The 12,353-nt window shown below is 41.9% G+C and overlaps 1 protein-coding gene across 1 annotated transcript in view; it reads right to left on the bottom strand.

Moving 5' to 3' along the window:
• Positions 1–11,377: 11,377 nt before the first annotated feature.
• acta2 (actin alpha 2, smooth muscle) overlaps positions 11,378–12,353 on the bottom strand; it is an 8,098-nt gene continuing 7,122 nt past the window's right edge. The window contains exon 9 of the mRNA XM_030339696.1: positions 11,378–12,353. This exon is cut by the window's right edge and continues 72 nt beyond it. Within this exon, the coding sequence (XP_030195556.1) occupies positions 12,282–12,353 (72 nt within the window). The 3' untranslated portion in view covers positions 11,378–12,281.

The raw sequence follows: 12,353 nt of genomic DNA, 5'->3' as shown, positions 1-12,353 counted from the left end.
CCGGCTGAGTTCGTCTGGAAGGGCAAGAGGGGCTCTAGCCCCACCAGCCCAATGCAATGTGTATTGGACTTGAAACATTGAAATGCTCATGCTCAGAGTGTTTCTTTGTTGAAGTGGAGATTATTTTACTTACTGGTGGGGCTAGCCCAATATGTCCATGGTGTGGACTTGGGACCGTTAAATATCCCAGGATGCATTTCGCATTTCGCATTTTAAAAGTATAACAAAGATGGAGGCCTATTCAACATATTTGCATACTATTATTTTAGAATAAAAAAGGGGTTTTGTTTTAGATAATTTGTTTATTATATAAGTCGCTGATGGAGGAAACCAATCGCAACGGAAATCCCGGTCGGATCCATCTGAGTGTGTGTGTGTGTGTGTGTGTGTGTGTGTGTGTGTGTGTGTGTGTGTGTGTGTGTGTGTGTGTGTGTGTGTGTGTGTGTGTGTGTGTGTGTGTGTGTGTGTGTGTGTGTGTGTGTGTGTGTGTACTCGCCTAACTATCCAACAGTGGACTTCGGCGTCGTAACACCTTCACCAACAGGGGACCTCGGAGCCAAGAGGTGACATTTTTCAGGTCCCCTTTTGGTCATGCCTTAAATCAACCTAAAAACATGCCTAAAATATTTTGACGCATTTTCACAACTTTTGCCTAGAGGGGACCTGAAAGTGTGTGAGTGTTTAGTCCATACTCTATAGCGCCTCTGCTGGCCAGAGCTTGATTTTCAACGACCAATCCACACACGTCGCTTCAAACACTCCTCTATTGTGTGAACGACCTGCAGTCGTTCACACGTCTGTCAGAGTGTAGAGGGCTGTTAAACAGACTACTTAGGCCCCGTCCACACGAAGCCGAAACGGGCGAAACCGTTCCGGTTTCGATCTATCCGGTTTCGGAGTATCTCCGTAAAGACGGAGTCAAGCGAAACCGGGTAGATCTGTAGAAACGCTGTAGTACACATGCCAGGCCCATAAGGGGCGCTGCCTCTGCTACAGAAATCCAGAAGAGACTTGAATAAGAAGAGGCGAGCATGCGCATAAAGGCTGCCCCCCGAACCACTAATAACAAAAACAAACAGTCAGTCAACAGTCTCAATAAATAATGGCTTAGAAACCCAACAAGGGACATGATCTGCTGCAGAACGATTACAAGCTTGTAGTTCGCCATCATCTTTTTTGTTGTGAGTTCTGTGACTCCGCGGGCTTAACAGTCATTGGCTAGAGGGTCGAGGGGTGTGGCGATGACGTCATGGTTTACGGTTTCAGTCGGTTTCAGGTGTCCACACGAATCCAAAACGAAACCGGGTAGATTTGAAACCACCTCCGAGGGTGGTTTCAGAAGTATACGGTTTCGGTCAGCGGATTCGCCGGCTTCGTGTGGACGGAAGGCCGAACCATACAAGACCTTTGCGGTTTCGCCATGAAATCGGCTTCGTGTGGACGGGGCCTTAGTAAAGTCTCTTGAAACATGCAAACAAAAAAAGCTCAGCTTTAAAAGTTCCACACTTTTTTTGTATGTAGTGACAGGGGTCCACTAATAATAATAATAATAATAATAATACATTTAATTTGGATGACACTGTTGGCTAATACAAAATGACACAAGTCCCTTCTTAGATAGCACGGAGCGACATTCACACTCCTGCTTTTATGAAAGAGCAAATAACTATATGTACTCTAAGGAAAAGATAGTAATCTCAACTAATGTAATAATAATTTGTCAAACATGATGTTACTATGTTTTTGTAACAGAATCTTAAGGCTCAGCTTTAATGGATTGCTTAAGAATTGTCAAGTATGAAACTGTATTAAATAAAGAGCTAACCAGAAGGCAAAGGACCAGTCAGCTAGAGGATGGCTAAATAATCATTCAAGTCTCTCTACATATTTTTAGGGACAGTTGAGTGACCAGCAACCATGCGCTTCACAGATCCTAACTTTAAGCTTAAATTGTGGTGAGTGCTGCCTCTGAGAAGTGAGAGACTTTTTAGAGCGGGGGAGGGTTGTTGCTCTCGTCTCGTATCGTGATGGGGGGATGATTACCTGAGTTGACGATGGTCGTTAGGCCTTTCTACAGTGAGTTTCAAGGTTGCTAACTTGTCTCTGGCAATGCAACTGCAGACAGGTCGGCTTCCAGTTTTATTCTAGATTCTATCAAACTAGCAGGATTATTCTTTTGAATTCTAATAAATTGCTCTGATCATAATAAAATACTAATTTAACTATAGAGATACAGTAGGATTTTGTTACTATACCATTTTTTTTTTCTAATCACCACATACCGCTTTTAGGGAGGGGGGGGATGTGGAATGGATTTACATACTTTATGCTACTTAAAGGGGTAGTTCGGAATTTTGGACATAGGGCCTGATTCCCAAGTGAGCATTGGTATTCTTTATCATTGGAGACAGTTTAACACATTTCACTCAGTCCTTCTAGAACAACGAAATTGGAGGCCTTAATCAATAATGAGCAGCTATTGATTTGCTTCCCGATAGAAATTTGTGATAAATGACATGTTATTTAGCATCTACACGTTGAGCTGAGTCCAAAGACACCAAGCATGACACTCTAGCAAATGGTAACATGTATTTTCCATGGTACACCTATGGTCTAGGACATGATCTCGGTGTAGCAAGAGGGCGAGCTTGATCTCATTGGACTCAGCTTAACGTGTAGATTTGTCAGAAATCTCCATCGGGAAGCAAATCTATAGCTGGTTGATAAAGGCCACCAAAATCGACAGCTAATTACTACCCCAAAACATATTCAAATATGATCATGTGTGGCACTGTTGCAATCGTGCCACACATGATCCACTCAAAACGTAGATGTCAAAGCACACCTTGTTTGCCCCGTTACGCCACCGGGAAGATATTTTCATACTTCTAATGGATTGATTCATATTTTAACGTTCTCGGAGTGAGACTTTAAGCGGCTGCAGCAGAAGTGTTGAGCCGAAAGATGAGACATTTATAGAATATTCCCATTCACATGATTCTTCGCACGACCTGCAGGTTGGAGAGACTGAAATAACCCCCAAAATGAGTAATAATGTAAAAGCAGCCAAGTCCAACAAATTGCTTGAACTATTTATTTCATTCCATTGTTTCGTTGATATGCATTATTGAAAAGTTTCAAGCATATGGATTTAATGCAATATCCACAAACAGTTCAAAATGGTACCATGATATGCGGTCACAGGTACATAGTTATCACCTGACAAACATGTCACGGGTTGAAATCAAAGGCAGTACAAATGGATAAAAATGTAGCTGAAGTTTCAAATGTCTTGTTTATTGTATTAACCAGTTCATTTCTCTTTTGTGAAAGTCGCCAAAAGTCCAAAAAAGTTAAACGCAAGGTCACAGGCCAACAGTGGAGCTGTGTTGGGAACCAGCAGCCAAGAGCTTCCATGGAAACTTTCTACCCATGTTAAATAGATTTAGTTGGCAGTTCCTTTTCTGCCCATTCTTTTTCAAACTTGTGGAAGCACTTTGCAGTACTGGGAGACACCATTTCTAACAGCAATGGAGCTAGATTCTAAAAACATCAAAAGATGCCCAAAGCAAATACCTTTAACCCATAGTTGTTTTATCAAATTAAAAAATTTGAGTTTCATTGACCACAAATTGAGCAGAAATATTTTGCATACAAATCTTTAAATTGTTTAACCACATTAAGAAAAATACATTCATTAATTTTTTTTATTAGTGAAGCCACAAGTTTTGCACATTATCCAAACAGAATACCTGAAATGTTGATATTTTCAGCCCTTTCGGGTTAAAACAAGAGAAAAGGACAACCTCACAAGAGTGAAAAGTTTGGGTTAGGTGACCTATAGTTCAAAGATGTCCCTGGTCAGGTAGACTAAATAAAAGTGTATTCCCAATTGCTCCAGGACATTTGTGTAATTTACTTGTGAGCTCTCCCTCAAGCCTAGAGAGACATCAGTGTTGAACCACCAACTGAAAGGGGGTATTTGCCATTAGTATGAGTGACAACATTTCATGGCTATTAATTTAGTTCATTATATTTAGCCGATTTGAATAGACTTTTCTAGCAGGTGAGGCTGTCTAAGAACTAAATATGGAGAAACTACAAAAAGTTAATTTGCAGCATGACCAAATTATACAAAAAGTATAGGAACTGTTCTCGCAGATATGTTTTAGAAGTCTCTTTTGATAGGCAGGGAATAATTGTCTTTGTCCCCCTGTAGTCATGCCATCAAATCTGTTGGGCAAAGTACCGCTACTGATTAATCCAGTAGACTCACCAGTCAAGTCCCCCTAGTTAGAAAATGGAAGAAACCCAGTTAGTCATGTTAATTATTCTGTTGTTACAAATGAAGACTAATACTTTCCACATATTGCGATCCAAGTTACTGGCTGCAGTCTTGGATTTTATAGTTCTATATGAATAGATTCAATTTACTAAACTATTAATCATGCTTCAGAAGAATTAACCTTTCTTGGATGGCAGATCTACCACAAGCCTCTATTGCCACAACCTCCAGATGGCTTACGACCTACGGCAACTCCTCGACTACTGCAAGCCAACAAATTGGCTCTTGCACACCAGACACGCATTTTGCTTTATTTTAGGTTTTCAAGCATCTTAAAATACCCAAATCATCGCTCCAATACACAAGTCAGCTAATGGCCTACAAGGAAATACTGAAGCTAGTGTTAGTGATGGCGATAGAAATGGACAAGCTTGCGTGTACAAATATGCAACTAGAATTGCAAGGTTCACAGCCCAGTTGCATAAGTGGTCGCAACCGTTGGATTGTAAGCAAGGGTAAAAAAAAAAAAGAAAAAAAACTTCCCACAAACTAGTCAACATGGTCAATTGAAAGCCTGTACAAAACGACCCTGGAATAGTCAAATGCAGCTTTACAGCGGATGAATTAAGCCATGAGCATTTTGCACAATATTTGTACTCCAATGCTACGTAAAGCAGGCTTCTTCAGGAAGCCGTAGCCTGCTACATTGAAGGGCAACTGTAACTAATCCTGACCAAGACCGAAAGATGGCTCTGGAAGCCACCACGGTCCACGCAGTAATCTGCTGCGTGGACCGTGGTGGCTTCCAGATCAACCCTTCGGTGGACCATTCATACACATGTATTCCGAGGATGTTTTGAAGACACTGGACTCCCATGGCACTAGATTCCTTTGAAGACTAAGTTGGTATGGGGGGGCCCAAAGGGGGCCCCCCCATAGATCGTGTCAGTCATCTAACACCTGTTAAGAAAAACACACACACATCACAAGATACAAATCAGCAAAGCTAGGTTAACAAACAGCGGTGACATGCATGTCAAGGTGCAAAGAGCAGGGATACTGATGGCTTGTGTCTGAGGAGACAGCCCAAAAACGTCAACATTTAATAAAGGAAAATAACTTTTACTCACTGCGGTGGTCTGTTTCGAAGTGCCATGTTGGTAGCAATATTTGTCTGGGCTGTTCAGTCAAATGCTCACAAAAACAAACACGCAACAACGCATACTTTCAGTTTGTATAAAGTGACAATAGTGATCTGCAATCTAGATCAAAAACTTTCAACCCTCACTAAACTCAACCTCGATTGACACAGGCCGATGCGAAAAGTAAACCAAACCCATTAGTTCACCTTTAATAAAGGGGTGCGTGACAGGTGATCTCAATTAAGAGCTAATCAGAAAGAACAGAAGTTAAACCGGTCAGCGCGAAAAAAGAAACCTGTGGAGACTGTGGAGTGGAGGACCCGGGTTCGAATCCCATTCCAGGGGGGAATGTTTTTACATGCTGTTTCAATTATATCCTAGCCTACATCAGTTAGCCGTCAGTGTGTTACCCCCTACCCTAATCTTGTTGACACAACACTTGTTTTATTATATAAATACTCTTCGCAACTCCCGTACACGGTTGTTGCTCCGATTGTGTGTTGTTATTTTCATTAAATAATTAGGCGGTGACCTGGCTTCGGGCAAGGTGGTTGGGTGTGCTTGAGTAACTTTGAAAGGGGGTGATTATGTGGGATGGGGTTAGACACTCAAAGATTTGGTATTGGGGTAGGCTGCCTTAGTTTTTCAACGGCTTATGGACTGAGTCGGTTTCTTTTTTTTTCCCAAAGCTTCTCCACCGAGCCGCGGACCAGTCAAGTGATTCATTCAGGCAACGAACCATTTGCTGCTTCGGACGTCACATTTTTTGCTCTGAAGCAAGCTTCGAAGCAGTGCTTCTTGGGAGTTGTAGATCAGGGTTTGAAGCACGTATCGAAGCTTCAGTGTCACACTGCCATCACTACGATCAGTGTGTTCTTTCTGATTAACTCTTAATTGAGATCACCTGTCACGCACCCCTTTATTAAAGGTGAACGCAATGGGTTTGGTTTACTTTTTGCATCGGCCTGTGTCAATCGAGGTTGAGTTTAGTGAGGGTTGAAAGTTTTTGATCTAGATTGCAGATCACTATTGTCACTTTATACAAACTGAAAGTATGCGTTGTTGCGTGTTTGTTTTTGTGAGCATTTGACTGAACAGCCCAGACAAATATTGCTACCAACATGGCACTTCGAAACAGACCACCGCAGTGAGTAAAAGTTATTTTCCTTTATTAAATGTTGACGTTTTTGGGCTGTCTCCTCAGACACAAGCCATCAGTATCCCTGCTCTTTGCACCTTGACATGCATGTCACCGCTGTTTGTTAACCTAGCTTTGCTGATTTGTATCTTGTGATGTGTGTGTGTTTTTCTTAACAGGTGTTAGATGACTGACACGATCTATGGGGGGGCCCCCTTTGGGCCCCCCCATACCAACTTAGTATTCAAAGGAATCTAGTGCCATGGGAGTCCAGTGTCTTCAAAACATCCTCGGAATACATGTGTATGAATGGTCCACCGAAGGGTTGATCTGGAAGCCACCACGGTCCACGCAGTAATCTGCTGTGTGGGCCGTAGTGGCTTCCAGAGCCATCTTTCGGTCTTGGTCAGGATTTGTTACAGTTGCCCTTCAATGTAGCAGGCTACGGGTTTCTGAAGAAGCCTGCTTTACGTAGCATTGGAGTACAAATATTGTGCAAAATGCTCATGTAATTGCACTAGCACTGGTAACCTGTAGATTAGCTTAGTTTAACGTCATTCGGTGCTGTCTGTCAAATGTGTGGCTTACTTTAAGTCCACAAGGCCCTCTGGTAAACCACGTTGGAACACCCCTGGACAAGGTGATTGGTCACTGGGTGAGTGCTAAAGTTTTGTTCCATTTTTCACTAGTTGGTTAAGGTTTGGTAGAATTGTTTGGATGCTAGCGACGTGATGGCGTATGTACAAGAGCCTACCGTGGCCAGGCCACAGTTGCGACGGCCACGGCCAGATGGCCTAGTGTGAGTGCAACCTTGATTGCATTTGTATACTGTTTACCATTGGATGTTTATGCGATTTGGCTTAATTCATCCGCTGTAAAGCTGCATTTGACTATTCCAGGGTCGTTTTGTACAGGCTTTCAATTGACCATGTTGACTAGTTTGTGGGAATTTTTTTTTTTTACCCTTGCTTACAATCCAACGGTTGCGACCACTTATGCAACTGGGCTGTGAACCTTGCAATTCTAGTTGCATATTTGTACACGCAAGCTTGTCCATTTCTATCGCCATCACTAACACTAGCTTCAGCATTTCCTTGTAGGCCATTAGCTGACTTGTGTATTGGAGCGATGATTTGGGTATTTTAAGATGCTTGAAAACCTAAAATAAAGCAAAATGCGTGTCTGGTGTGCAAGAGCCAATTTGTTGGCTTGCAGTAGTCGAGGAGTTCCGTAGGTCATAAGCCATCTGGAGGTTGTGGCATTGAGGCTTGTGGTAGATCTGCCGTCCAAGAAAGGTTAATTCTTCTGAAGCATGATTAATAGTTTAGTAAATTGAATCTATTCATATAGAACTATAAAATCCAAGACTGCAGCCAGTAACTTGGATCGCAATATGTGGAAAGTATTAGTCTTCATTTGTAACAACAGAATAATTAACATGACTAACTGGGTTTCTTCCATTTTCTAACTAGGGGGACTTGACTGGTGAGTCTACTGGATTAATCAGTAGCGGTACTTTGCCCAACAGATTTGATGGCATGACTACAGGGTGACAAAGACAATTATTCCCTGCCTATCAAAAGAGACTTCTAAAACATATCTGCGAGAACAGTTCCTATACTTTTTGTATAATTTGGTCATGCTGCAAATTAACTTTTTGTAGTTGCTCCATATTTAGTTCTTAGACAGCCTCACCTGCTAGAAAAGTCTATTCAAATCGGCTAAATATAATGAACTAAATTAATAGCCATGAAATGTTGTCACTCATACTAATGGCAAATACCCCCTTTCAGTTGGTGGTTCAACACTGATGTCTCTCTAGGCTTGAGGGAGAGCTCACAAGTAAATTACACAAATGTCCTGTAGCAATTGGGAATACACTTTTATTTAGTCTACCTGACCAGGGACATCTTTGAACTATAGGTCACCTAACCCAAACTTTTCACTCTTGTTAGGTTGATTTCTGCTCAATTTGTGGTAAATGAAACTCAAATTTTTTAATTTGATAAAACACAACTATGGGTTAAAGGTATTTGCTTTGGGCATCTTTTGATATTTTTAGAATCTAGCTCCATTGCTGTTAGAAATGGTGTCTCCCAGTACTGCAAAGTGCTTCCACAAGTTTAAAAAATGGGCAGAAAAGGAACTGCCAACTAAATCTATTTAACATGGGTAGAAAGTTTCCATGGAAGCTCTTGGCTGCTGGTTCCCAACACAGCTCCACTGTTAGCCTGTGACCTTGCGTTTAACTTTTGGTGACTTTCACAAAAGAGAAATGAACTGGTTAATACAATAAACAAGACATATGAAACTTCAGCTACATTTTTATCTATTTGTACTGCCTTTGATTTCAACCCGTGACATGTTTGTCAGGTGATAACTGTACCTGTGACCGCATATCATGGTACCATTTTGAACTGTTTGTGGATATTGCATTAAATCCATATGCTTGAAACTTTTCAATAATGCATATCAACGAAACAATGTAATGAAATAAATAGTTCAAGCAATTTGTGGGACTTGGCTGCTTTTACATTATTACTCATTTTGGGGGTTATTTCAGTCTCTCCAACCTGCAACCTCCACACACACACACACACACTTGCAGCTGCAAGGTCTGCTACTAGCCTTCATTGGCAGAAGGAAAAACCAATAAAAAACGACTGTTACCCCTTATGTTTTTTTCATGACGACTGATAAAAAACGACTGTTACCCCTTATATTTTATTTGACAAAGACAACAGTGTTACCCCTTATGTTTTTCTTCATGACGACCAATAAAAAACTACACGTGTTACCCCTTATGGTTTTTTTCATGACGACCAAAGAAAAATGACAGTCACCCATCATGTTTCATTTGATTAAAACGACAGTGTTACCCCTTGTGTTTTTTTTCATGACGACCAAAGAAAAACAACATTGCCACCCCCTGTTTTATTTGATAAATATCGACAGTGTTACCCCTTTTGTTTTTTTCATGACGACCAATAAAAAACAGTTAGCCCTTATGTTTTTTTTCATGACGACCAATAAAAAACAACAGTCATAGATCGCTAACTAGCAGAGAGTTGTAAGCACTTTCCACCCTTTTCAGTGGAGGAATTGGACTCCCCAAGCAATGTTATACTTAAAAGGAGCTAGTAAGTTACATATTAATTTAGTCTTTCGGCCTGTAGCATATAAACAAAATGAAGCAACTGTCCCATATTTCTAACTGCATTTGAAGTAGACATTGAGACTCACAAAAAATGGACGCTATAGGACAGTGATCATGATTTGTCTCAATATCAGAATAACAACAATGGGTCAAATAGCAATGGCTGGTGGAATGGCCTTGAAGTAGGTCTGTATATATGCAGTGTAAGCTTGTCCAGGCCCTGCAAGTCAGGATGCAGGCTATGAATCTGAATGAAAAGCAGGTAAATAGGTAGTGGCCATCCCCAAAATGCACCAGAATACAGGAAATCAAATCTATTAAATTCCAAATGCTTACGTTATACTTAAAAATTATGGAGGGGGGGGGGTGGGGGGGGGGAGAACTTCAGACCCCCTGTCTATTACTGTGCCCCACCAACATGTTTGATCGCCAGCCGCCACTGAGAATGACCAATGGAAATAATTCTCTGCAGAATTTGAATTGTGTTTAAATATGCTACAGTGGTCATTTGTTTAGCCAATTCATGTTAAACAATGAGGGTTTTGATTGGCCCATCGAGCGTTTGTGTTTTTTTTGTTTTTGTTATCATTGCTTTATGGCCTAATCTGAGGAGAAATTTATGCCATAAACAGACATTTTATAGGCCTTTATTACACGGGTCTTCTCAATGCCGTGGAACGCTCCGTTCACTTGCATGGGTAGTAGTCCGGTAACTTGTCAACCCCAGCGTCTTCGGTTGCTAAGCGACGTCAACGTCTTATAGCGGACTATTTCACTGCTGATCAACACTACGGATGTTGGTAACGAATAAATTGTAAAAAGACACACCATGTGAAGTTATTTTCCAAATAAGATTTGAAAAGCTTTGGAAGTTTATTTACAACACTATTTACATGGTTTCGGAGTAGTACACTTTGACATTTTAATACAGTTCAGCGAGAAAGGCGACGAAGAATAAGAAGGGGGCGTTCCAGTCTGTGTAAACGGGAACCCCCACCACCCGAGAACGCCCATTTGCGTCTGCAGTGGGATGATATTGGAACCATGCGCTGTTTACAGTGGATATATCGCAATGGCGAGGCCGGCGCAGACTTGGCCGTGTTCGGGAGTCCTGGAGCTCTATATCTAAATAATATTATATTATAGGCCTACATAGATATCTATATCATATCATATATATTATCACGGCCAAAAGCTGTGTGCGCCTCCAGAAGATATCGGGTTATGCGCCATAACACCAAAAGCAGCGTTACAGTGTGTGCAATCATGCACACACATGTGGCGCCCGCAAGCTCTTAGCTCATTGTCTCATTGGCCGGCCAAATTCTCTGGGCGGGCGGGGCAGAGAAAGGCGAGGTAGCGTGGCCCCCTATGATGACATATGGGGCCACATTCCAAATCAGCGCGCTTGAGCTTCCATTTTTTTCAAAGGCGGAGCAGGATACCTCGTGCTCGTTTTACACCAAACGCAAGATTTAGCCACTGGGGGACCATAGGCAGGCTAGGGAAACTCATGTTAATGTTAGAAAACCTCAAAGTGAGATTTTCATGCCATGTGACCTTTAAAAATGAAGTCTGGTCGATGAATCAACTTGTGTTGACGTCTCCCTGAACAAGATATTGAATACACTTTGAAATCAACCGATACACAAACATTGTTTTGTATACAAGCTTTTATTGTCTTTCCGGGGCAGTCTTATTCATGTTTTCACATGTCATCATCAACGTTATCACATACAAGTCTTAACCCTTCAGCTTTTGAATGTTCCTCATGGCTATCTTTAAAGCTTGTTTTGAACCACATTGGCCTCAGCAGACTTTTCCAATGAACGTTTGGCAAAAACCATTAACCACCAGTTCAGCTTTTGACCGTTTTTCTCGACAGAAACTGGTCTGACCTGGGAATGGCCCCCGCCGATTTAATTTACCACCCAACTGGCAACGTTCAAAATTATTTGTTCAAAAATAAAAACATTTGACATTAAACAATAACAAAAAAGGGAGGTTCACTCGAGGAAAGGGGTGAGCAGTGCAAAAGACAGAACGTGGAGTTACATTTAGGAGAGGGATGGAGGGGGGGGGGGGGGGTTCGGAGAGGGGTAAAAGGACAAGCACCACATTCACAGTATTACAGGCAGCAAGAGAGAGAGACAGAGAGCAAGGGAGGGCTCTGAACTGAGCCCTTCTGGGGGGAAGTCTTCTTGTTTTGAATAGGCACTTATGGTGATTCAGGCCTCAAAGCAGAGACTTAGACAGAACGAAACAAGGACTGGGTGTGTGGTTTAAGCCTGGTTATCGTTTAGACAAGAAAAACATCAGAAAAGATGGGACTGAGCTGAATTCTAAAAGGCTGAGCCTTGATGATCAAAAGTTCAATCCCAAAATATGACAGCTTCCTCCATCTCTTCGGCTTGAGTGTATTTCTTGTGGAAAACGGGACTGGGCTTTTGAACTAGGTTGTGCCAGACTAGGCTACACTGGGACATAAGGTGGCCAGCAAGGGGGGGAAATCAATCAGGTCTGAAGAAGAGGGGAGGGGAGGGGAGGGGCCGAAGCTTTCTAGAAGCACTTGCGGTGGACAATGCTTGGGCCTGCTTCATCGTACTCCTGCTTGCTGATCCACATCTGCTG

This window comes from Gadus morhua, chromosome 18 (genome assembly GCF_902167405.1).
Source record: "Gadus morhua chromosome 18, gadMor3.0, whole genome shotgun sequence".
NCBI classification, from domain to species: domain Eukaryota; kingdom Metazoa; phylum Chordata; class Actinopteri; order Gadiformes; family Gadidae; genus Gadus; species Gadus morhua.
The sequence above is the reverse complement of the archived record's forward strand: the minus strand, read 5'-3'. Positions and strand labels throughout refer to the sequence as shown.